This window comes from Mirounga leonina, unplaced genomic scaffold, assembly GCF_011800145.1.
Source record: "Mirounga leonina isolate KUSES-001 unplaced genomic scaffold, KU_Mleo_1.0 Mir_93, whole genome shotgun sequence".
In the NCBI taxonomy this organism is placed as follows: domain Eukaryota; kingdom Metazoa; phylum Chordata; class Mammalia; order Carnivora; family Phocidae; genus Mirounga; species Mirounga leonina.
This window is the reverse complement of record NW_023270854.1, coordinates 52,058,260-52,083,775: the sequence shown is the minus strand read 5'-3', so window position 1 is coordinate 52,083,775 and position 25,516 is coordinate 52,058,260. Positions and strand designations below refer to the sequence as shown.

The window sequence follows — 25,516 nt, the reverse complement described above, 5'->3', positions numbered from 1 at the left end:
TCCTGTGCAGACACCTAGAGAAAACAGTAGACGTGGGCTCATAGACCCTGCACAGCCTCCCTTCTTACAAGAGTATTCTGTTCCACAGAACGAAAATGACCTTCAAGGACCTGGGGATGGAAGACTTGGGCACTTACTCCTGCGGTGTAACAGAGACTGATGGAATAGGGTCAAGCTACTTGATCGATGAGGAAGGTAAGTTCAAAATCATTCCATTTTTTGTGGCACCTGGTGGCTCAGTTGGTTAAGCGTCTGCCTTGAGCTCAGGTCATGATCTCAGGTCCTGGGATGGAGGCCCACGTAGGGCTCCCTGCTGAGCAGGGAGTCTGCTTCTCCCTCTGCCTCTGCCTGCTGTTCCCCCTGCTTGTGCTCTCTGTCTCTGTCTAATAAATAAATAAAAATCTTTAATAAAAAAATAAAATCCATTCACAAGTCTAACGCTGCTTTGATTCAGCAGTTATCCTCTAGGATCAAGTGACTTTCGTTTTAGTTGTTCAAGTTTAATTGTTCTTTTTTTCTCCCTACAGAGCTGAAACGTTTACTAGCTCTCAGCCAAGAACACAAGTTCCCAAGTAAGTGTCCACAGTACATCCACAGAGTTTAGCAGTCCTACTGGGTGGTGACTTGTGGAATAGGTCAGGCAACAACTCTCACAGGATTAAGAGAAGAAGCTCTTAAGAACACATAATGGAACATACACTGGTAGCTACAAATGTGCTTTCCAGAAGGGCTGCTTTTATCTTGGCCATTTTTCTAAAGAGATACAAATACTACACATCCCATGCTGTTACGTAGTGAAGTGTCAGGTTACACAGGTGTAATAGCTGAGTAGTTAAATTCTTCACTTTTTGGCTATGTACTTTGGAATCCTATATATTATATGATACTGGATACATTAATCCACATGTTTTTTAGGCAAACCGATCTCTTCCTAAGCAATTTAATGTTAGCACTTAACAGAAGAATGATACTTCTAAAAAAAGATAATCTAAAGACATTATCTACCATTTTAAACTCCTGGAAAATGAGGTAAAGATGCCCTAGTCAGAAAAAGAATCCCTCTGAACTATCTACAAACTCTTCCATAAAGCACTTTCCACATAAAAGATTAAATTTCGCAGTTGACACCTAAGAGAGAGAAGTCTGAAATGATACTAGGAAAGTTCCACTGACCTGATACGTTCTCTTGCCATTGATATCTATTGGCCACACTAGTGGATTATCCAGAAAGTTATACCCTGGAGTTTGAGACAACAAATGGAGAGTGATAATACACACTCACTCTTTTAAAACAGGAATTTTATTTTGTTTTGTTTTGTTTTACTCTTTAGTCCCTAAAATACAACTCCTTCACCAATACAGACTTTTCAGGAACTCAGGAAACTATACCATGACTCCACATTATAGGCAAAACCCTGTATGTTTCTATATGTACATTTTTCTAGGAGGAGGGTCTGTAGCTCTCCCGAAATTCCCAGTGAAGGCTCTGACTCAAAAATAAACAGACACTGCTCTGGAACTAATCGCCTGACTTCTTTTCCATTCCCAAGGAATCTTGTTCCATCCTGAGGCTGAGTGTTAGTGACCATTGGCCTCAGTTGTTATGTTCTCAAAACCAACGTTGTTCAGCAAAGAGGCACAATGGGGTGCCTGTGGGGTGTGGGTGTAGAATACAGACTTTCTGAATTCTGGGAGAGAACCATTTCTCATCTGTATGCTTATTCACCATAAAACTAGAAAAGTAAGACTATGAGTGGTGTCTTCAAAGTTATATTATTTTTTAATTGCATGGAAGGTAGAAGTTTGCCTTGTAGTCTTTGTTCTGTACTTTTGACCCACTCTATGAACCTTAGCAACTCGATTTTAATTTCCCCATGCCTTAGTTTCTTTTCTAGAAATGGCTTTTGTAATCGTTTATAGCACCTACTGTATAGAGATGCTGTGAGAGATCCTTGAACTTTTCAGGAAAAATATAAATATTGATGGAAACAACAGTGATCCTCAAAAAACCCACTTGTAGAAGATCTGTCTGCGAGCTATACAGGATGCTCTACCTTCACGTCCCAGGGCTGTGAAGTAAGGAGTGTAGGAGAGGGTCACTATGTTGAACACAGCCAGACCCCATTAGTGATCAGACTGCCTCCTCCCAAACATTGGTGGAAATGGAGAGAAACCGCAGCATCCACTAATCTAGTCAGACAGTAAACATTGGCAAAGTGTCTAGGCAACAGCTGGTCCAAACAACATTTACATTTAGCTTAAAAGATGGAGATGAGACAACATGGGGTGTTACTGTTGAATTGGAGGTGCCCAAGCTTCTCTGATGTTCAGTGATCATATGGACTTGGGGACAGTAGTTGTCTGATGTCAATGTCATGTATACTGAGAGATTTATTTTGCATAAGCATGATCACTCTAATTACTGGTTCTAGGAGAGAGAGTAGCAGCAAACTCAGGTTCCCTTTTTATTAGAGACCTGGTATGGCATTTGAGTAGGCAGAGAGAGAGAGAACTCAACAATGTGTTAAAAATTCTGACATGCAAATGTCAGATCTCCTAACCCAAGGGAGATTTGCTTAGCCCATTGAAGTGGCATTTTCAAGAATACAGCTCCCACACTTTTCTTCCCCCGACTGCTAGTAGATCAGCCTGGTGGCTACCTGAATATTTTCAGAGATCTGATGAAGAGTCAAAGCAGCATATCTAATTTCTCAATTTATACCCACTTCCTGGCGGTAAATGTTGAACACCACTAAGTCTTTTTGTGAGATTTTGTAAGTTTTTAAATGGGTCTTGTTTCTTACAGAATGTAATAAAGAGCATGGTGCTCCTTTATCCCTTGGCACAGTAAATTCTATTTTAAGCTGTTTTCAAAAATATTTTGAAAACCACTAAACATATGCCTTAAACCTACAAAAAATAGATATTTTGCTGGAGCAAATTAACTGCCAGAGAAAAGAGTGTAAGGAAATTTAGGACTGAGAAGAAGTAAAAATGTATAAAGCTAAAAACAGAAAATAGCCTAGTTGGTCTTGCCACTATTGATATTAAGCAGCAGTGTAGAGAGACAGCTTACTTAAAGATTTCAAGGTATTGTGAAGTAGGTGATGGAAGGTATACTTCAGTATTGTCAACATCCTGCATAATATCTCTTGGATATTACCCCACTTGTACCCATATACCCTATGTGTACAGATATATGCAAGCACATATACATAAATTGTATCTATTTCGTATGTCCTCTTAGGTGTCAATACATTATATTTTATAATTGGTAGTTGTAGGATGTTGTTGAAGCAACTGGTGGAGGAAAGAGATACCAAAATATTAATAGCCAAATTTATAGAGCACTTGTTATATGCCAGAGTATTTATAGGGTGCTGAAAGGGAGTGTATCATTTAAACTCCACAGTGACCGTAAAAAGCTCGGTTCTAAGGTGATTTAATTTTAGAGGTGTATGAGGCCCAAAGAGGTTGGGTAACTAGACCAGATGTACACAATGGATACCCGTGGTTAAGCCCAAGTGGTCTGACCCTAACCAGGACATGACTGTTAATGTGTTTACACCTGCTGTTTGCCACCACACCCTCTCTGGTGATTCCTGGTAGCCAGTGTTTCCTCGTGTGATGTTCCTATTACTCAGAGAGGGCAGTGAACACTAAGGGAGATTGAAACTTCAAGGAGGACATGCCCTTTCTCCTCCATCACCACTGTGGTCCCCTTAGGTAACTGCAACACTCATGTATTAAATTTCCCAGAATGAGGTCTTCAGACTTTCTCAGGAAAGATTCTACTCTCCATTCTCCTCAAGAGTTACTTGTAGCAAGTAGGAGTGTCCTGTAGGGAGAAAGCTTAGCCTCTGCTCTCACAACTCTGGAGTCTGTCCTTGTTGCTTTACTTAGACATGCTCACACTGGCCAATCACTACTGTTCTTCAGAATGGACAGCCAGAACCAAGAGGAGCACAGAATAGAGGGAATAACCCTGGTCTCAGCTCTGCTGCTCAGATATGTTACTAGCCTTTCCTGGGGCTCAGTTTTGTCATCAGTAAAATGAGGAGAGAAAAGAACTCACCTTTCCTGAGCACTGGTCATTATTCACAGTGTCTTAGTGTCTTCTGGTACTGTATTCATTGTTCTTGGTGGTCTTATGAGGCAGATCATATCCATGTTAGCAAGTGAGGAACATGAGGTTTCCGAGAGGAGAGAACTGTCCAAGGTCACGGTGTGACATCAGAGCCCATCTTCAGTGCATCACAGACACTCTGCAGTAGATGACATCTGAGCCTCTGTTTAGTTCCTCATGGGAACAAGTTTATAACTGAGTTTCACAATGACTATGGAACAGCAAATGAAAGGCATCCCTTAAAGTTTGGAAAGGATAGTTTTAGGATAAGTACAAAGAAATTTTGATGTATATTTGATACAAGTTTGGGAAGCTTACAATTTAAAATGTAGCATCTGTTGAAATTTTGAGATTAGTTTAAGAACCATTTAGAGACAGCAAGGGGTGATGATTTCTCCTAAAGGAAATGAAGGACTACTAAACTTTGAGAGACAGCCATGGTTTTCAGCAGAGTTTGCCCTGGAGCTACCGCTGATACAAAACCATTGGAGGAGACTTTATAGAGAACATTTTCAAGTTACAAGAAATTTAGAAAACTGTTTTTGAGGGATATCAGCCAACTTTTAAAATTTCACCCAGACTCAAATGGCTTAAGCAATACAGGTATATATCAGAGATACCATATGGTTCCTTTACTTTCTTTGTGAGGCAAGCCATACTATATCTTAATATGCCTTCTTATTAGTGACTCACATATTTGCCTCTGAAAAATGTTTCCTTGTCTAAGAATGTAAATGAATTGGCAAAGCAGTGGGATGGATAGAGTTTAAATGATAAGCTAGTTCATCTCGTATATATCAACATTAATTCTGTTTTAAAATTCATTTTTAAAAACATTTGAAAGAATCTCCAAAGTGAATTTAATTGTTGAGAAAAATAAAATTTAACTCCTTTCCCAGAATTTTGAAGTAATTAAGATTATAGAATATTGGAACTGGAAAATCTCTTAACCATTTAGGACATTCAGTACAATCCCATTCATTTATAAATGAGTCAACTGAGGCCCAGATATGTGAAGTGACCTGCCTAATATTACACAGTTGCTGATGTTGGACTAGGCTCCAGCTCTCCTGGGGCCAGCCCAAGACTATTTCATCACACTTTGTTATTGTCCCTAAAGCCACAGTAGAGAGTCACACAGGTTAGGTGAAGGAACCCTGGAGGTAAATTTATCTTCCTCATTTTTACAGTTGAGATATCTATGACTCAGGGAAGGTGAATGACTTGCCCAAAGTGGCAGCAGGATTAGAACCCAGGTCTTCCATCCTTGAGTATCATTCTTTCCCTACAACGTTCTTACTGCCTCCAGGCTTTGCAAGAAGCAAGGTGCTGTATTGTCATTTCCATTGAGTGTTTTTTCACTGAAAAATCGGTATTAATATAATTGGTTACCAATAAAATTACTGTTTTTGTTTTTATTTTGCATAGCTGTCCCAATTAAGTCAGAGCTGGCAGTTGAAATTTTGGAGAAAGGCCAGGTCCGGTTTTGGATGCAGGCTGAGAAGCTGTCTGGCAACACCAAAGTCACCTACATATTTAATGACAAGGAGATTTTTGAAGGACCGGTATGTTTTACACTTTTTTTTTTTTTAAAGATTTTATTTATTTATTTGAGAGAGAGAGAATGAGAGAGAGCACATGAGAGGGGGGAGGGTCAGAGGGAGAAGCAGACTCCCTGCCAAGCAGGGAGCCCGATGCGGGACTCGATCCAGGGACTCCAGGATCATGACCTGAGCCGAAGGCAGTCGCTTAACCAACTGAGCCACCCAGGCACCCTGTTTTACACTTTTTAGATTCTAAACATATCACTGTACAATGTGCTGAGGGAGCCCTATTAAAATGCAGCTAAGTTGTTATGAAAACCACTGGGTACAGGGTGGGAGAGTAAAAAAAAAAAAAAAAAACAGGGAGAGGAAAATATAGATTGATTATATCATATTATCCAAACTGGGACACTGTTGAGAATGAAAGAGGGTTCTAGTAATAATTTTTCCAGGACAAGAACCAAACCAAAACTGTCCCGGGCAAGTCAAGAAGTATGGTTACCCAGGAAAATAGAGCTGCTCTCCTGAGAAGCAGAGGAGTCGGCGTGCTTACCTGAACTTACAGACTCACATCAGAAACCTCAGCAGGAGCTTGGTTCTTCACAGGGAGGAAATGGCCTCCATTGTTCCAATGGCTCAGAAAAAAATGCAGCAAAAATATCTTTCCTTACTTTTCTTCTGAAAAATGCAATACATTTTTATTGTAAAAAAAATTGTAAAGACTCAAAAGGGACAAATCACAAATTCTCACAACTTTTTAATATACACATTGGTTTATACTTTTTTGGTCTTTTTCTACACTTCTGTGTGTGTGTGTGTGTGTGTGTCTGTCTATGGATGTCTTCTTTAATTTACGTAGGTGTTTGTATGTATCTACTCTTTTCTTTGCTTTTAACATAAACATAGTTTCCATGGATAGAGTTACAACATCTGCACTGTATTTGTCCTCCCAGAATCAAGCCAGTGCCCAGTGGTACTGAAGAACTTGGGTTTAGGAGCTCTGGCTCTTACCGGGCTATCACAGGTATAAATGAGAGTCTCAAAAGATGGGAAAGAGGTGTGATATGTGGCCTGTTCTCCTTTCATCAAGATATGTTTTTAAAACATTTCAGGATTCATTAGTGAGTGGGAGAATGAATAACATAAATAGCAAAAAAAAAAAAAAAAAGTAATATATTTCTTTTCAGTTCATTTAGCAACTGTGTATAGAACCTGAGTAAGTCACACAGGGTCCACAGTGGCCCATCTTCTCTGTTTTCAAGATATTCTCCTTGATCGCCGTGCTCATCACCTGGCCAGTAGAGGGGAAGGAAAAGCATTGTTGGCGTCACTGTCTGCTGCCACAGCCATTTAGGGACCACTCGTGCACATACATTCATAGATGCACTCCCCTTCATGTGTTCACACATGGCTTCATGCTGTTGTACACATGCGCACATACACATACATACTCTGAACTCAAAGAACTGTTCATTGTCATTGCAGTTAGTTCTTACACTATTTCGTTGGGTGGAAATTAGTGTCTTAGGCTAAGTTCCCTAGAAGGACAGTCTGAAATAGACTTTCTCTTTCAACTGATTTATAGGGGAGTACTCTCAGGAGTGGGGATTAGGGAAACAAGCTAAGGTAGAGGAAAGCAAAGCAAAAATGTGGTCTTGGTTGGAGACTGGCTTCCTGCAGGGGACACTCTAAGGCATGAACTGCTACACACAGTTGATCCCAGACCTGAGCCTTCATTCTGTGACATTTTATAGGAAAACTTCATTAATTCAAATCCACTATAAAACCTGCACTTGTATGCCCAAGGGCTAAGATTTATCTTTACACTGAAAAAAAAGTTGCCTAAGCCATATGATAAAATAATTACAGAAGAGTAGGGCAAGTTTAGTTTATTAGGAACAAATGAACTTCAAATGCTTTGGAAGCATTTTTATTCACATATTAATTCTGCACATATTTACTAATTGCCTGCTATAGGCCATGCATGCACAAGACGTGAGGGATATAGCAACGGACGAGACAAAAACACGCCCCTCACGCTGCCTATTGTGTGCCATTATTCTACTAATTAAAACGAATGTAATCTGGAAGGTAAAATGGGAATCTAAAAACACCTTTTTTTTTTCAAAGATTTTATTTATTTATTTGACAGAGAGAGAGACAGCCAGAGAGGGAACACCAGCAGGGGGAGTGGGAGAAGGAGAAGCAGGCTTCCCGCAGAGCAAGGAGCCCCATGCGGGGCTGGATCCCAGGACCCTGGGATCATGACCTGAGCCGAAGGCAGACGCTTAATGACTGAGCCACCCAGATGCCCCTAAAAACACCTGTTTGACAACACTTGTGACTTAGGATAACAAAACTTTATTTGTATTTAAAAAAATTAAATTTCAGACTTTATAGTAGTCAGTTCTGGTCAAGGTCATATATGCCAGGTCCTATTTTTCTTTTTCCGGGGAACAAGATTTTGAAAGCTCATCTAAAAAAAAAAATTTAACAAGAAATTTTGTTAAAATTATGATTCTTTGGAGTTTGTGTTTATTCCATCAGGCATTGGCATCCTATCTTCCTCACTGATTTCTGTTTTCCTTTCCACATTGAAGAAATATAAGATGCATATCGACCGAAACACTGGCATAATTGAAATGTTCATGGAAAAGCTACAGGATGAGGATGAGGGAACATATACTTTTCAGCTTCAAGATGGAAAAGCAACTGGCCATTCTACTCTTGTTCTCATTGGAGATGGTAAGAAGTCTGTGGCACATTAACTGAAAGACTTCACTGCTCCCTTCAGTGTAAATACCCTGTGGCACAAAAGTGGTCACGTGGAAGGCAGCAGGAATTGTTTCTGGTATTTTAAACACTGGAATCCAATTTCAGTTAATACTTTCCATAGTATTTCACCAGATTTATCCTTAGCCCACAGGGAAGACTGCAGTTAAATGATCTCCTATCTAAACAAGTATTTATTACTAAAATTCTCCAGTGAAGGAGATTGTAATACAACTAAGACTCCACCTATATTTCAGGAACAATGGTACTACCTTATACTGTGTACTTCCTTTAAACTACTTAAATTAAGAAGAAAAATATGCAAAAGTGGTGCATGCCAGATCAATTAATCATGCTTTATAACTGGATTATATGTCAGCTGCCATAAGCCACTGTAGATATAAAATGTGGCATTTAACAAATGTGGCATTTGGAAAAGCTGGCCAGATCTCTACATTTGCGACATCTGATACTACTTGACTATTTCCTAGCGTCATGACCTTGAACAATTTACTTAACCTTCCTAGCCTATGTCTTCATCATAAAAACTTAAATAGGTTGTTGTGATGTATGAATATGTTATAATAATGAATATAAATCAGCACAGTGGCTGGCATATACAGTTATACCACTCAGCTCAATTTCATCCTTATTTTTCTATTTTAGTTTATAAAAAGCTCCAGAAAGAAGCCGAATTCCAGCGGCAAGAATGGATCAGGAAACAAGGTAAAAATGGGCAGTGAGTAAAGAGAAAAACTTTAATTTCCTGAAAAAAATCCAAGATTAATTCCATAACAAATTTAAATGTATATTATTGCTTAGGCTAATAATGCCCTGGTAAATAAAAAATAATTGAAAATATTTATTATTAAATATGTATCCATTTAAAATATTTGAAAACTAATCTTGAATTTTAAAATATCACTTCATATATATATCACTTTAGAATTTAAGAATGAGCTTTGATTTTGCATTTGTGATTAAGAGAGTGATTACTGATGTCATTGAAATTTTATAGGTCCTCATTTTGCTGAGTATTTGAGCTGGGAAGTGACGGGTGAATGTAATGTACTATTGAAATGCAAGGTAAGGGGGACCCTGAGGGGCTGTTTGTTGAGCATCCAACTCGGTTTTGGCTCAGGTCATGCTCTCGTGGGTCAAGGGATTGAGCCCCACGTCCAGCCCAGTGTCGGGCTCCCCACTCAGTGGGGAGTTTGCTTGAGATTCCCTTCCTCTGCCCCTTCCTCTGCATGGATGCATGCTCTCTCTCTCTCCCTTTCTCTCTAAAATAAATAAGCAAATCTTAAAAAAAAAAAGAAGAAATGCAAGGTAAGGAGTAAATTTTAAATATTTGATATAAGGGAAATAAAAATAAAGTAGAATGTGAGAAAAGAAAGATCGATTTTTCATCTCCATTTGAACCAAAATGCTAAGTGACACATTCTTGCTATTGACTAGCACTGTAATCATTGGGTGGTAAGAAACATAAAATAAAATAAAACATAAAATAAGATAAAATAAAACAACATAAAAATATGGGAAGACAAGATGATTGCTCCTATTCATTACACCCTAGTTGATAAGGACTGGCTCTTCTCTTTTTTTAAATTAAGACTTTATGTTTTTTAGGAGCAGTTTTAGGTTCATAGCAATATTGCAAGGAAGGTAAGGGATTTCCCATGTAGCCCCTGTCCCCCTACTTGTACAACCAGCATCTATATCAACATCCCCCACCAGAGTCTCACATTTGTTCCATCTGATGGAACAAATTGACATATCATAGTTGCCCAAAGTCCACAGTTTACATTAGGGTTCACTTTTGGCATTATATATTCTATGGGTTTAGACAAATATATAATGACATTTATCCGCCATTATAGTATCATACGGAGTTTTTTCACTGCCCTAAAAAGCCTCTGTGCTCTGCCTATTCATTCTTCTTCTCCCTCCTCCCCATTTTTTTTTTTTTTAATTAATCTCAGAAGAATCTCACAATGTCTTTGTTTCAGGCCAAATCTTCATTCTAACTAGTAGATCTGTTTCACAATCATTCCAGATACACTGTCTTTCTGTGGAAGTGTAGCAATTTCCTGTCTAACTTGTGTGACTAAGGCAACAATCCCTTTGAGAACTGGCTAGCTCAGCTGCGGGTTCTGAAACCAGTGTGCTACCACGAAGCGAGAGGCTTGTTAAAGAGTTTGCGGCTCATACCCAATTGTCTCATTAGGCCTTGGGAAAAACATAGAAATAAAAGTCCATATCACATTCTAAATCATTTTGTACCTTAGCTCATGGTGTGTTCAGCTGAGTGAGTCATCAAAATGTTTTGGATGGGGAACTGCTGGATGAGGCTGGAGTGTGAAGGTCATGACAGCAGACAGTGACTCCAAAGTAGAAGCATGTATTTGGCATTTGGCATTGTAAAAGCCAGAACCCAAGTGCCCCAGTCTCTTTTAGGTCTGATGACATTTAAAGAAAGAGCAGTCTACCTGAAATGTGTCCGAGAGATAAATTCTAGGCTTTAGCCTCTCAGTAAATGGCAAAACTTCCTGAAAAACAATTTTTCAGCAGCCAAAACCCTCTCTCTCCTCCTGGCTGTCCACTGCCATGTTGCCCCCGACTCACTTTCTCCTCCACCCTGCCCACCCCATAAACCATGCTTTCCCCAAGGCCCACATATCTACCCTCCTTCTTTCTGTACTACCTGTTGCACTAGCCTTCTGGGAGGTGAGCCCTGGTGTCCTGTTCTGATGTCAGCCCCTTGCCCAGATTCTGAATCTAGAAATAGATTCTGAATATTCATACTTTATGTATTTATGTTGTTCCAGTGCCTGGAGTGACCTTCTTCTTTCAGCTTCTCTGACAAAATCCTTTCTCTAGGTCCAGCTTAGTCATCTTTTCTATAAGGCCGCCTCCTTCTCTGTCCAGGTAGAATGAACCTTCCTCTGTCTTCCCATAGCTCTTTGTTTCATGATTATAGCAACTTAGGTACATTTGGCGATTTATAGATTCACTATAGTTAATGGAGTATGTGTAGCTAAACATTCAGATTCATAAAACTATCATGGGCCCCAATTGGGACTAGTCAACAGAATATAGGACAAGAACCCCAGCTTGCCTGCAAGGCAGTGCTGAGCACTCCTCTCCAGCAGGAGTCCACTTCACCACCCCCTGATGACACTAAGGTGCAAGGGGACAAGCCCAGTTTGGTCAGTGCAGGAAATGCAATGGCTTTAAAAAAACTTCATGACCTAAGGATCCAATACCTCTTGTAACAACTCCCTAGGCAGAGCTTCCAGGGGTCCCCCATAAGGGGCATGCCCAAATTACAAGCGTCAGCATACTTAGGGAAACCTAAAGCTATGGAGTCCATTTCTAGTCCCTCCCAGTCCAGATGCATTTTCCCAGTCAGGGGTCATTTTTATCAGAAGCAGTGTCACCTAGTAACACAGTTAATTTCTATAATTCAGGGACCAGTTGACAGGATCATAAAGAATGTTCGTTTGTGCTGGTTTCATTGTAGAGTTACCAGTGTTTGTTCGCTTTTTGTTTTTTTTTTAAGATTTTATTTATTTATTTGACAGAGACACAGCGAGAGAGGGAACACAAGCAGGGGGAATGGGAGAGGGAGAAGCAGGCTTCCCGCGGAGCAGGGAGCCCGATGAGGGGCTCAATCCCAGGCCCCTGGGATCATGACCTGAGCCGAAGGCAGACGCTTAACGACTGAGCCACCCAGGCACCCTACCAGTGTTTGTTCTTATGTTAATTTATTAACTGAAAGTTTTTAACATTTTAAAGCTTGCACATCCTTGTTTCTAATTACATTAAACGTTTTTTTCATCTGTTTTGTGGTTATAGTTCCTCTTTGGGGAATTGTGTGTTCATTTCTTCAGTCATCAGTGGGGTGTTAGGGATTGTTTTCTTGATTTGTATGAAGTCTTTACTTTTTTATACAATTTTAATTATACAAGAAATACATGAATATACTCTTCTTTGTAGAAAATTCAAACATTGTAGCTCAAGATCCCTTTAACTGTATGAGTTTGTTAGCCTATTTGAAATTTGTATGGGAATGGGATTTAAATGTTTCCTCAAAATTGCTAAGCAATTAATTTATTAAACCATACTTGATGGATATTAACTTAACTTACTGTGGTAATCATTTCATAAAATATACATATGTCAAATCAATATGTTATATAGCTTAAACTTACATATGTCCATTATATCTCAATAAACCTGAAAACACTTTAATTAAAAAATGTTTTTAAAAACATTCTTACCTTCCACATTTATTTGCAAAGCTTCATTCGTATTTTTAAAAATATTTGGAGGGGCGCCTGGCTAGCCCAGTCAGTAGAGCCTGTGACTCTTGATCTCAGACTCATGAGTTCAAGTTCCACGTGTAGAGATTATAAGTAAATAAACTTTTAAAAAATAAAAAATAAAATATTTAGATATATATTTACTCATTTAGATATATACTTACTCATTCTGTTCTTTTGATAAAGCCTTATTTTTGTGACACAGGCTATATTTTAATGTGATGGGATGTGTCTGCCTATTATTTTCAGATATTTATTATTATTATTTATTTTATTTAAGTCTGCATGCTAGCATGTATGTATCTATTCTTTTCTGTCCACCGGACAGTTTTAAAATCAATTTTTTACTGCTGGACAAAAAATGCTATTGATTTAGGTTTATTCATTTGTATCTATTTTATTTTAAATTCTTTATCGATTAAAATAGCTTTCAATTTATCCCTTTAGAAATGTATGTCTTCTAAGTTCAGTGCTTTTTGTTCTATCCAATGCTATGTTAAGAACTATTAAGTTTTGTAAGAGTAGCAGTCCCTTATTTCAAGAAGTATAATTATGGTTTTTCTTCTAGGTGGCAAATATTAAGAAGGAGACTCATATTGTGTGGTACAAAGATGAGAGAGAGATATCAGTGGATGAAAAGCATGACTTTAAGGATGGTATATGTACCCTGCTTATAACAGAGGTAGGTGACTATAAATATGAGATGTAATACATTAATTCTATACCCTACATTCTTCTAAAAAAGAGACTAGATACTGTATTCCTTTGCCCCGGGCATTTTGTTGTTGCTGTTGTTATTTTTTAAAGATTTTATTTATTTATTTGACAGAGAGAGACACAGCGAGAGAGGGAACACAAGCAGGGGGAGTGGGAGAGGGAGAAGCAGGCCTCCCACGGAGCAGGGAGCCCGATGCGGGGCTCGATCCCAGGACCCTGGGCTCATGACCTGAGCCGAAGGCAGACGCTTAACGACTGAGCCACCCAGGTGCCCCCGCCCCGGGCATTTTTAACACCTTACTTCTAGCTGCTCCAAAGATCCCTGCCCTGACATCACCCAAAAAAACAAGTCATAGGAACACAAAAACTTCTCTCACCTTGTGATCATGCACAGATTTGTCAGATATCCAACCAGTATTGGCTAGACACCACCAACTCTGGCCTCTCTGAACTGCCTCTTTTCATACATGGGTGACTGGCAAGGCAATTAAGTGGGCTCTTCTTGGTTTGCTCTTAAGCCTCATGATAACTTGTTCCCTAAAAGTACAGACACGATCAGACATAGTATTCAGTTAAGTACAGGTTTTTATCTACTTTTTGTCTAAAAGAACATATCTGTCAAATATATTTGATCATTAGTTTTTAATATGAAGGCAGAATAAAGAATAAGGACTTTAAGTCTCAAATCAATAGCCTTAAAAGGTGAAAAATCAGGACCGCTAGCAGGTCAAATGATGATGGACAGTTAACATCTGTGAACTCCTCATCACTCACTGGGCCAGATGTTTGTTCAATGTGTTGTTTGACAGCAGTTCTGTAAACCACAGGACCTTAAAAATGCAAACACCATTCTCTGAAGCTGCTATAAGCTGCAATGTGGTGTTTCCATTCCCTCTTAGTTTTCCAAGAAAGATGCTGGGATTTATGAAGTTATCCTGAAAGACGACAGAGGAAAAGATAAGAGCAGACTGAAGCTTGTGGATGAAGGTCAGTCCTCCAACTGTTGGGGTTGATTTTGTGTGTTCTGTGTCACAGGTAACCAGACTGATTAGTGAGGCTAAGTAACAACTGAAGTCATGCTGAGTTTTTGTCCACAAATTTTAATTGAAATTCCAGCAGAGTGAACTACTCTTTTATTCAAAAATACTTCACTTTTAGTCTTCCTGTAAATCAAATATGTACTTTTGATCTTCAGAGAATTTATAGTCCATAGTCCACAAGGGTTCTGTTTTCAATATAAATCATCATTTTTGTTTCAACCCTATAAAAAATGTTCCAGGATCAAAAACTACTGTGAGGGGCATCTGGCTGGCTCAGTGGGAGGAGCATGTGACTCTTGATCTCAGGGTTGTGAGTTCAAGTTCCACGTTGGGTGTAGAGATTACTTAAAAAAAAAAAAAAGCTCATTTAAAAAAAAAAAAACCTACCGTGAAAAGCATGTCACCAAATAGTCCACTCTCAACAGGTGGCAAGAAAGATTTATATATGAAACGTGAAGCCTCTCAGTTATTAGCAGAGCAAGAAAGCAATTTCCATTTTTCAGAGACTTCTAAGGACAAATATATCATGATAACAAAGACCTACATGTGACCACCAGACTGCCAAGTGTGTTCTTGAACAAGATCTTTAACAATATTAATAACAGTGTAGGTCTGACTTTGATTTCACCTTCCTATTCCTGGTGGAGGCAAGACTAAATGTGCTTATTGGCAAGAAGCATTATCAGGCTGAGAAATATCAGGGAACTTGGATGGTTAATTCATTATGAGTTGATGATGCAGATAAGAAAATTCTGTATATGTGAACTAAGACTTCTTGGGACTTAAGAAAGCCAAGAACCTTCCTGGAAATCTCATTGTGGCTTCCTCTAGAATGTAAATATGGTGATAGTTATAAAGAATTAGAGGGAAAAAATATATCAAAATAAGAGCAAGAATCTTTTAAAAGTTTATACAAATTGAGGTATTATTTCCTCAAAGAGCACTTATTGTCAGTTGTTCAGCAAATTCACCTGTGGCCAATACCCTTCACCAGGCAGGATAATGTTGAGAGCACATGCTACTCACAGTTTGAGATCTGACCTTACGTTGAGCATTTTTATGCTAAAGCTCTGTCTATGAATCTCTATCCACAGCCTTTAAAGAACTGATGAGTGAAGTATGTAAAACAATAGGTAAGTTAGAGTGATCTCCCCACAACAATGCTTCACTATTCTCCTGGATAGACTTACAGCTGTATGAACTATGCTGTTTTCCTCTTTCAGCTTTGTCTGCTACAGACTTGAAAATCCAGAGCACAGCCGAGGGCATCCGGCTGTACTCTTTTGTTACTTATTACCTGGATGATCTGAAAGTTAACTGGTCCCACAAGTAAGTAAATGGGAACTTAACTGCTGTGTAGAAATTCTTTCTCCCCTGTGTGTGTGTGTGTGTGTTGGGGGGGGCAAAAAGGGGGCAACAACAATCCTCTATTCTTCCTCTCAGGTAAGGAGCCTTCTTACTTCTCAGGTCTGACATTGACAAGTGTAGACAGAAGCATCCCCACCATTCCCTTAGCCTGAACTTGAGTTCGGGGTGAGTCCAGTGATGGCTAAGATCATCTGTCTTTGTGATCTGGGAGCTGTCATCATCCGTACACATCTCTATAATAGAATTTCCACCTTCAGAAGGTTGAGCTTGGGCTCCGTCTGCTTTGCCAGGCACCCAAAACCAGATTCTTATCCCCTCTTTCTATACACAGCTCACCCCTGTTATGGTCTGGAACAAAACTGAAGCAGCATGCACCAAGAGCCACCACATTTCCTGTTATATGAATTAATAGCCATTCACCAAAGAAACCCAATCCAGTGGAGTGCCTGAGTTTGTTACTGTTATCATTAATAGCAGCTGGCATAGTTGGGCATTAGCATGTCTCATGTCCACCCTTGGAAGGCTTTGGGGATTCAAGATTACTTTGGGAATGTGTATTTGAGCTAGACTGAGCCTGTAGATCTGTTCTAATCCCAGGTTCCTTTGTGGAGTTACAGGTGAACTCAAGTTCACCTCTGGGATTCTAAGAGCCAAAGTAGGTTTCTAAATCCAACCAGTTCCCCCATTATACTTTTGGCAGTGTCCTTAACCTCTGCCCTTCCTTGAAATGTCCTGAGCTGAAAGAAAACAGCAGCCTGGCATAGAAATCTGATGGGGCACAGCCACCTTCCGTCCACTCTTCGGATGCAGGGGATGCTCATTCCAGAAGTCCTTTATTGAAACCCACTGAGCAGTAGGTCACTGTGACAGCCCTGGGAGGAGGCACACAACAGTGTTTATTTGCATCTTCCCTACCATGGGTGTCTATCAGATGCTGCCCGAGGCCCCAAGCCCTTCCCATGTATGAATTCATTTAATATTCACAACTCTAGGAGGCAGGTAATTCTCACTTTAGTGACTAGGAAGCTCAGGCTCGGGGAGGTGACTTGCTCGAGGTCTCACAGCTCACTGTCAGGTGGAGGACTGAACCCAGGCCTGGCTCCACAGCTCCCCTCACCATGGCACTATTCTGTGTTCCAGTTGCTTTAAAAGTCTAGGTTGAACATTTAACCAGAACTGGGTCGTCCCACAAAACAGACATTTGTGTTTTCTTTAAAATGACTTTACTGTGATATAAAACAGTGTTTTTATTCTTATTCTTATTCATTTCCTGAGTTCTTAAAAAAAAAACAACAACAGAGGGAGAGAACAAGCAAAATTCCAATTTGAATGCTTGGGGTTTCAGTCCTTTGTTCTATTTCTTTCAGAGCACATTTTAGGAAAGTAATTATGAGTTAAAATAGATCAAATTCTAGGAAATTCCTCTGTGACATCTAGGACATTCTAATATATGAGTCTGAAGAATAAGAGAAGATGAATTAACTGAATAATCAATCAAAAAGCTTTATATCATCTTTAAAAGAATTACTTGTTCAAAAAAATTAGAACATTCAGTTTTAAGGAAGTTGCTATTAGACTAGTAAGGCATAAACCTCTTACACTATTTGGTCTAGTCAGCTGAATGACTATTTTGTGTACCCATGTGGCTAGGAAAGATTCAGGAATCAATGACTGATTGTCTTCACTGTCTTTTCGTAAGGATGTGGTGTAACAGGAGAAAACTTGAAATGGGTTTTAGCCTTGACTTTGCTCCTATCTTCCCTTGAATCTTAGGCAAGTCATTTAATATTTTGAAATCTTAGGTTTCTCTCATATGAAATAAGAGCAATAATACCTATTCTATCTCATAATACTGATGGAGCCAATGAGAGAATGAAATTTATGGCACTTTGTAAACCATGAAGGGCTTTACAAATCTAAGGTACTATTATGCATGTTAGTTAGAGATTAGAGAATTCAAACAGATTTATTATAGCAAAACCGAGGACTGTCTACCTTTCTAACTCTTTAAGACATATATATTGTTCAGACTCAAGTCTGTGGGTACAGATGGGTTCCTTTACCCTACATCTTATGGAAGTTTTTTTTTTTTCATTTTTTTAAAGATTTTATTTATTTATTTGAGAGAGAAGGAGAGAGCGTGAGTGCGGGGAGGGGCAGAGGGAGAAGCAGGCTCCCCACTGAGCAGGGAGCCCACCCTGGGGCTCCATCCCAGGACCCTGAGATTGTGACCTGAACCAAAGGCAGACGCTTAACCGACTGAGCCACCCACGTGCCCCTCTTATGGCAGTTCATGAATATCTTTTAAAGAATGTATTGTATAAGAATGGTGATGGGGTGCCTGGGTGGTTCAGTCGTTAAGCATCTGCCTTCAGCTCAGGTCATGATCCCAGGGTCTTGGGATCGAGCCCTGCTCGGGCTCCCTGCTCGACGGGAAGCCTGCTTCTCCCTCTCCCACTCCCCCTGCTGTGTTCCCTCTCTCGCTTTGTCTCTCTCTGTCAAATAAGTAAATAAAATTCTTAAAAAAAAAAAAAAAAAGAAAAAGAAAAATGGTGAATGTTTATTTGAAAGCTGAAACATTTTTATTGGAGATTTTTGTTTTTCTGTTTTTAGTTCATTTTGTTTATTACAACTACAAATGTAGTACATGTTTGTTTTAGAAAATATACTTATATCTTAGAAAGAGCTTGTAATATAATATCATCCATAGTTCTCCTAGCCATAGTGTAAACTTTTTGGTGTACTTCCAGGCTTTTCTCTATGCATAATTGTTACTATAATTAAGTAGTTTTGCATACTTCTTTTTTTCCTATTTCCTCACATGTTTACAAACTCTTCATAAAGTTTCTTTCAGCATCATTGACAGTACACCTACATCTACCTTTCTCTTACTTCATTTATAACAGTAACATTTCTAAACCATCAGATCACAAGGCCAAGGGTTCTATTTGCTTTTATTCTCTTGTAAAGAATGCAATGTATGTGTCTGCTCATGACCTACTATAGAATTTGGAGAAACTCATGTCCAGGGACAGAGAGGTGCCTCATTCATTTTGGCAGAGACTCTGCTTTTCATTTATTCTTAGCCTTACTACCAAGTACATATTTACATATGTTTTAAATAGCTTTGTAACCACGTATGTCAATAGATGTCAGCCACAGATGAACCTCCTTAAGTCTGTTTTTAATTAGTTTGTAAAATCTGACTTATAGCCAGAGACCATCTGCAAGAAATATGCAGTAATAGAATATATAGTTTGGCCTTTTCCCTTTAAAGATTCTCTTAGTCCTACAAATAAACCCAAGCAAAAACAAAGATAATTAATACCACTGAGAAGTATCAGTGTTGCAATCAGCTAGGGCCCCAGACTGCTGCTGGGAGTTAAATGTACAGACTGTCCACCCCCCACCCCCACCCTGGGCCTTGGAATCCAGGTTCTGTGAGTCAGGGCCCATACTTTTTCTGAAGCTGAACATGCATGGTTCTCATGTTGTTTGAAACCCTGTAAAACACTATGGTGAGACCTTCAAAGAGAGACAGTAAAAATCAGCTCTGGATGAAAGCAAAGGATAACAATGTTTTCTTTGCTATGAACAGCGGGACTCCTATTAAGTACTCAGACAGAGTTAAGAGTGGGGTCACCGGGGAACAGATCTGGCTGCAAATCAGTGAGCCCACTCCGAATGACAAAGGGAAATATGTGATGGAGCTCTTTGATGGCAAAACTGGACACCTGAAGACAGTGGATCTTTCTGGACAAGGTAAATGAATATTTTACAGATTAGAACTTTCCTGTGGAGGAGTGTGGGCTTTTAAAAAAAGAATGAAGGGTGATAAGAGGCCATTACATCTGACTATTGGAAGATGATTGGAGATTTTAAGAAAGCAATTTAAATTCAGCATGGTGGTAGAAGCAAGAATTCAATGGGTCGGAGAATCAGTGAAAAGTATAAAGTAGAGACAATAAACACGGAGAGCAAGAACTCCCTTTTCAAGATGCTCACAAAGGAGGGCAGGTTGATTTACAGTCACCTGAGCAAGAACAAGCACTCAAAAAGAATTGTTATGGTGATTGGAATTTGAGCATGTTTCATAGAGTTTAAGAATTCAATTGAGCTGGAAGTTGTGAGTGATGAGGAATAACCAATGTATCCATGTTCTGAAGATTGGAAAGTCTGAGATCCAGGGCAGGGGTGAAAGTGTTGACTTTGGAAAGGAGCAGGTATCCCTTTTCTTCAGAAATCAGAGAGGGGCGGGTGGGTAAATATGAATAAGCAAAGATTAATATTGAGGAGAAGAGAAGAAAGTTGGAGAAGTTGGGTCCTTATGGCCTCTGATGTCTTGGTCATCTGCTGAGAGAATGGGGGCATCTGGAGAGAAGAGGGAAGAGGAGCAGGAACTATGGAGAGACATGGACAGATACAGAGGTAACATGCAACTAGCAGCCACAAGTTAAACAGTTTAGAGACCTGTGGCTCTTGATCTGTCAGCCCCAAGGTCTTGGAAACCACAGAGTCAGGATGTTGTGCCCCGAGGCTTTTAATGTGTAGCTTATTTATCACTGTCCTTGCCTCCAGCTCCTGTCTCTATCATTCCCCCTCAAGGACTTGGGACTCTGCCTTAGGGCGGTCCTTCCACTGCTCCGTCTAGATTCTGCCTAACATTCCTCAGGGAGACCCTGGACTGACTTTTTCTTCCACTCCTTCATACACTAAAATGCAATCTGAATATTCCAGAACTCTTAGTGGTTCGGTTTTTTTTGTTGTTGTTTTTAAAAGATTTTATTTATTTATTTGACAAAGAGAGACACAGCGACAGAGGGAACACAAGCAGAGGGAGTGGGGGAGGGCGAAGCAGGCTTCCTGCAGAGCAGGGAGCCCAATGCGGGGCTCGATCCCAGGACCCTGGGATCGTGACCTGAGCCTAAGGCAGACGCTTAATGACTGAGCCACCCAGGCGCCCCGAACTCTTAGTGTTTTTAATCCGCAGAGAGTAGACTCACAATTAAGAGCACAGCCTGTCAGCAGTCCTGCCTTGAATTGTTTTGGGCTGAGCCCCCAGACCCTTCCCCCCACCCCCGCACACACCCCTTCCCCCCTACCTCCCCACCTCCCACCCATGAGGACTAGAAAGATGGGAGTGGCTGCCTGCAGGCCCCGCCATGCCTGAGGCACACACTGCAGTAACAGGGGATTTCTTCTGCAGCGCATCTGACATTTTGAAACACAGCCGAAACCGGGAAACAGGAAGGGGGTGGATAAATTTAAAACTTAAAAAAAAAATTTCTTTTACTCTCTGGCCCACCCAAGCAGATTGGTTCAGCAGGGCCCAGCTCTTCTTTAGTGTAGTGTGGGCAAAAGGAAGAGAACTGAATGCTTAGCCTGGCTTAGCCTAACTGGTCTACCTCCAGAGACTTGAAGCCTGACTTTTTATGCTTATTTTTCCCCTCCGTAAAAGGAGGGGGACGGTAAATACTTTCTAGACGTAAAATATGATGATTCCCAGACCACATAGGAGCTTAAAGAGGAGGTGAGAGAGATTTCAAAATAAAGCTGCCTTTTCACCTGAATTATTCAAAGTGGCTTGCTTCCGCAGGCTCGGGGGGAAGAAAGATTTTAGAACTCTGTAGCTCTCATTTCCTTGTCTCACTGTCTTTTCTCTGGGCTCCAGCCCAGCTTAGAAGCATTGCTTCAGGCCGACACTGGCGCAGGCTGGGAGCTCCGTCGCTCCTGTGCCCTTTAACACAGATAGACGGGCCAGACCGTGTAATATGGAAACATTTAACTGTCGAGCTCAGGGGCTGTGCTGAGTGGGATGATTTAATAAGAGGAAAGCCTTTTTGATGTTCAGGATGCTTATCACACAACCACCTTTATTACCATTTTATCTTTGGCAGAGCTAATCTTTGCCTCTGCTTGAAAGGAAGGTCTCTCACTGAATTGGGAGCTTCTAAAATCCACTACTTCATCTTTTCTACCTAGAAAGTATTTGCTTGTCCTGTGAAGTCCATCATGTTGCAGAGTCAACAGGCAGGCACAGTCTTATTCAGTCAGCTTAGTCATGTCTGGACTGACCACACTGACCTCAGGCTGCGAATTTCAATCCACTGCTGTGTGTTGTCAATTCTGGGTGAGAACATTTTAACTTTTCTTTTTTTTCTCTTCAAGCATATGATGAAGCCTTTGCTGAATTCCAGAGACTAAAGTAAGTCCCTTGCCATTTGTGTGCCCTGATTTCTCTGGAACATGATGTGCTGCTCCCCCACCTGAGGGTTAGAGAGGGTCTTTCATTTTGGCAGATGCCTAAAAACCACACTTCCCACTGCTTTGTTGAGCAGCAAAATGTCTCTGAGGCAATGAAATGCAGTCAAGGTTCGCTACTTTGAAGTACCACTAAAACAAAATTCTTCTTTGTTTGCATGTTTGTTTGGTTCTCTCAACCACAGACAAGCTGCCATTGCCGAGAAAAGTAAGTAAACCCCCTTCCCATTTATTCCTGGCATAGTCTCAAAACATAGCTTTTATTTTTTTATTGTGACTGCAGACAGAGAGTCTTTCATTTTTTTTTTAATCTTAGGTGTTCTACATATGTTTTCATTTAGTCTCTTGAGTAAGAACGTCTGTGAAAAGGTGTCAGATTACATTTTAAGAATGTCACTGAGCTCTTGACTTGAGCTAACCCCTGGGTGTCCTGAGAAATCTCTGGGCACAAGTTACACAATAAGTTGTTAATCACTTGCAGCAGGCACAATGTATCAGAAAAATGTATCTCTATTAAAGAAGAAATAAGAAACTGTAAATGTGACATCAGGAAAATCACTGTGACTAGTCTCCCTACAAATACTCCTGCATTTTCCTAAGAGCCCCTGTAGGATAAAAGAAGCCAAAGAAGGCCTTCTTGAATTCTTCACAGTCTGAGTGAACAAACACCAAACTGTCAAGTCTGTGTACCCACAAACGTGCTCACTACTAACTTCTGTCAACTGTTGGCCTCATATGTGGAGATTTCTAGAATTCAATCTTTCAGGATTCCAAGAGTCATGAACTAATTACCATAATCATTCAGGTTCTCTCTGAGTGTGTGAGGCAGGGTTTGAAAATTGTCGAGGGCTAACGTTGTAGTCAGTCCTGAGCTGGAATGGAGGGAACCAGGAGGGGGAGTGAGAAGTGAAGTGTTGTGCCAGCCTTTCTGTAGCTCCAGGTCATTCAGGATGGAACTTTGCACTCTGGACTGTCTTCCTCTCTCCTTGCCACTCTTTCCTTCTCCCCCTTCTTGGGCTGGGCTCCTGAGTGGTAAGGCAGCGGCTAGTAGTGAACGGGGCTGATGCCCACACCAGCACCGGGCGTGCCGGGGCAGGGCGGGGCGGGCAGCGCCAGAGGGGAGCGCTTCTTGTTGGGAACAAGTTTGCGCCTCCCGCGCCTGTATGCGCAAGCAAAGCCAGAGTCCAAAGTTGATGGCCACTCCCCATTCTTGAACTCTGGTGGGCAAGGAGCCTGCCCCTCCCTCCAGTTCATGAATTCTTTCTCAAGTTTCTGCATTGAAGCAGTTTAGAGCTGGAAGAGACTTGAGTGCTCTTCTGGCCCCCTGTGTTTAACCTTTTGTAAGCCGAGGCATGCTTAATTCAAACAAATTCACACAGATCCAAGATGTAAAATAGGTAAAAGCCAAGTTAGTGTAATTGAAGGTGGGATGGGGTCCAGGCTCCCTGACTCAATGCCCCTCCTCAGACCTCCTCCCAGGGCCCCCAGCGGAATCCCACGGATGCTATGGAGCAGAGCTGGGTAACTTCATGTCCACAGGTGTAACGCAACCCTTCCCCCATTCCACATATTAGGAGACTAGGTCCACACAGTGAGGTGATTTGCCTGATGTCACACATTGGGTGGTGTAGGAGCCAGATGATGAGTTGAGCTTACAGGTGGTCCAAGGTGCAATGGAATCAGCAGGAGAATGCAATCAAGATTTAAGGCTTGTTCAAAGCTTTAGTCTGACTTAGTGGAGAAGGGAGTTGTAGAAATAGGACCTAGAGTCACACATTAATTGAAGTAGGCCTAAAATTGAGAGGGTGGTGACCACTGCATTAGTGTCAAGACTGTACCTTTGAACAGATTACAGGAAGGCGTCCTTCCCTGGGGCTGAGCCAGTCACACCCAGAGCACAGGGCTGGGTGGAGTGAGAGGTCAGCTCTGGAATTCAGCACCCTTCCCACACCTTGTCCCCTCAGCTGGGGACCTTTGTACTTCATGGTCATAGATAGTAACCCTACATAGCCCTATACACCAAGAACTACCAGGGGACAAAAAGGGGAAGCTCTCTAGGAAAGGCCTCAAAGAAAGCCCACATCTGCACAAGCCTCCAGATCTCATGGCATTCAGCCTCCAATTATGCAACCTTTTTTTTTTTTTTAATGATAGGGAAGCCCTTAAAGGAGGCCAAGGGCACTTGGAGGCTGCCCATAGAGATCTGCTTTTGCCTCCTTGAACTGAGCCCCACTGAGCTACAGAAGGGCCAGGGCTGAAAATAGTCATGAAAATTATAGAGCAGGTCTTAATACCACAAAGCCATCTCAAGCTGATAATTTAGGAATAGGTAGAGGCAGCCACGCACACAATTTATCTGTGTGAGGAAGGATTAACATCTAAAATTACTGGATCCTTTTCTAATTTTCGTGTTAAAAACAGGTATAAAATAACTGTAAGGAGGAGGAAACTAAATTGGAGAGTTAGTCCCTGGGGTGTTTCTGTGAATGTGATCACTGGCGCTCATCATTTCAGTGATTAACCAGAAACACATATGCTTGCAGATCGTGCACGAGTGTTGGGTGGACTCCCTGATGTGGTCACCATCCAGGAAGGCAAGGTAAGTATGGAGCATTCCTGTCCCTGCTTCTTCCACACTAGCAATGGATTCCAGTGCCCCAGACTTCGTTTCGTCTAAGAGCTCCCACCATCTTCATCTTAAGCCACTGCTGCTTAGGCTTGACATCAGAGTAGCCAAATACAAGATTCAAAATGCAGTCCATTTTCCAGTCATCTTAACAGTTTGTAGGCCAAGCATCAGGATAGAAGTTCGCCTTATGTGGTCACATGTAGACCACTTAGTCTCTTTCCAGAGGTACCCTTTCATATCACAAGAAGCAAAAAAGGTTCAATCACAACTATATGACAAATATAATTGGAGAAAGATGCGACCTCTAACACCTAGTGGAAAATGGGCTGTCCTGTTAAATACTTTACCTCTGAAGGGAAACATCCTGTTCCATGAATTTCTATAGGCTCTGTTTCAGTTGAAAACTGATTTATTTCTCTTTTTTTTTTAAAGATTTTATTTATTTATTATAAATAAAATTGAGAGAGAGAGAGAGCACAAAGAGGGTGGAGGAGGTGGAGGGAGAGGGAGAAGCAGACTCCCCGCCGAGCAGGGAGCCTGATGCAGGGCTGGATCCCAGGACCCTGGGATCATGACCTGAGCCAAAGGCAGATGCTTAACTGACTGAGCCACCCAGGCGCCCCAAAAACTGACTTCTTCCCATTTAACTTTAAACTAGTATTTCCTGGCTCTGTAATAATCTCTCTGAAAAGCAATGAACATAATTTCTAACCTGGATTCACTTTCTTCATCCC

General features: G+C 40.8%; 1 protein-coding gene across 2 annotated transcripts in view; it reads left to right on the top strand.

Annotated features, from left to right (window-relative positions):
- The window catches only part of MYOM1 (myomesin 1), a 155,693-nt gene that overhangs the window by 126,820 nt on the left and 3,357 nt on the right, over positions 1–25,516 (top strand). For both annotated transcript variants that reach the window (XM_034995657.1, XM_034995658.1), the window contains 14 exons: positions 89–195; positions 528–572; positions 5,555–5,691; positions 8,271–8,415; positions 9,109–9,168; positions 9,461–9,528; positions 13,336–13,449; positions 14,384–14,471; positions 15,619–15,657; positions 15,748–15,853; positions 19,491–19,654; positions 22,061–22,097; positions 22,339–22,361; positions 24,697–24,752. In XM_034995657.1, coding sequence (XP_034851548.1) covers positions 89–195; positions 528–572; positions 5,555–5,691; positions 8,271–8,415; positions 9,109–9,168; positions 9,461–9,528; positions 13,336–13,449; positions 14,384–14,471; positions 15,619–15,657; positions 15,748–15,853; positions 19,491–19,654; positions 22,061–22,097; positions 22,339–22,361; positions 24,697–24,752 — 1,189 coding nt within the window. The remainder of the gene's footprint in view (positions 1–88; positions 196–527; positions 573–5,554; positions 5,692–8,270; positions 8,416–9,108; positions 9,169–9,460; positions 9,529–13,335; positions 13,450–14,383; positions 14,472–15,618; positions 15,658–15,747; positions 15,854–19,490; positions 19,655–22,060; positions 22,098–22,338; positions 22,362–24,696; positions 24,753–25,516) is intronic.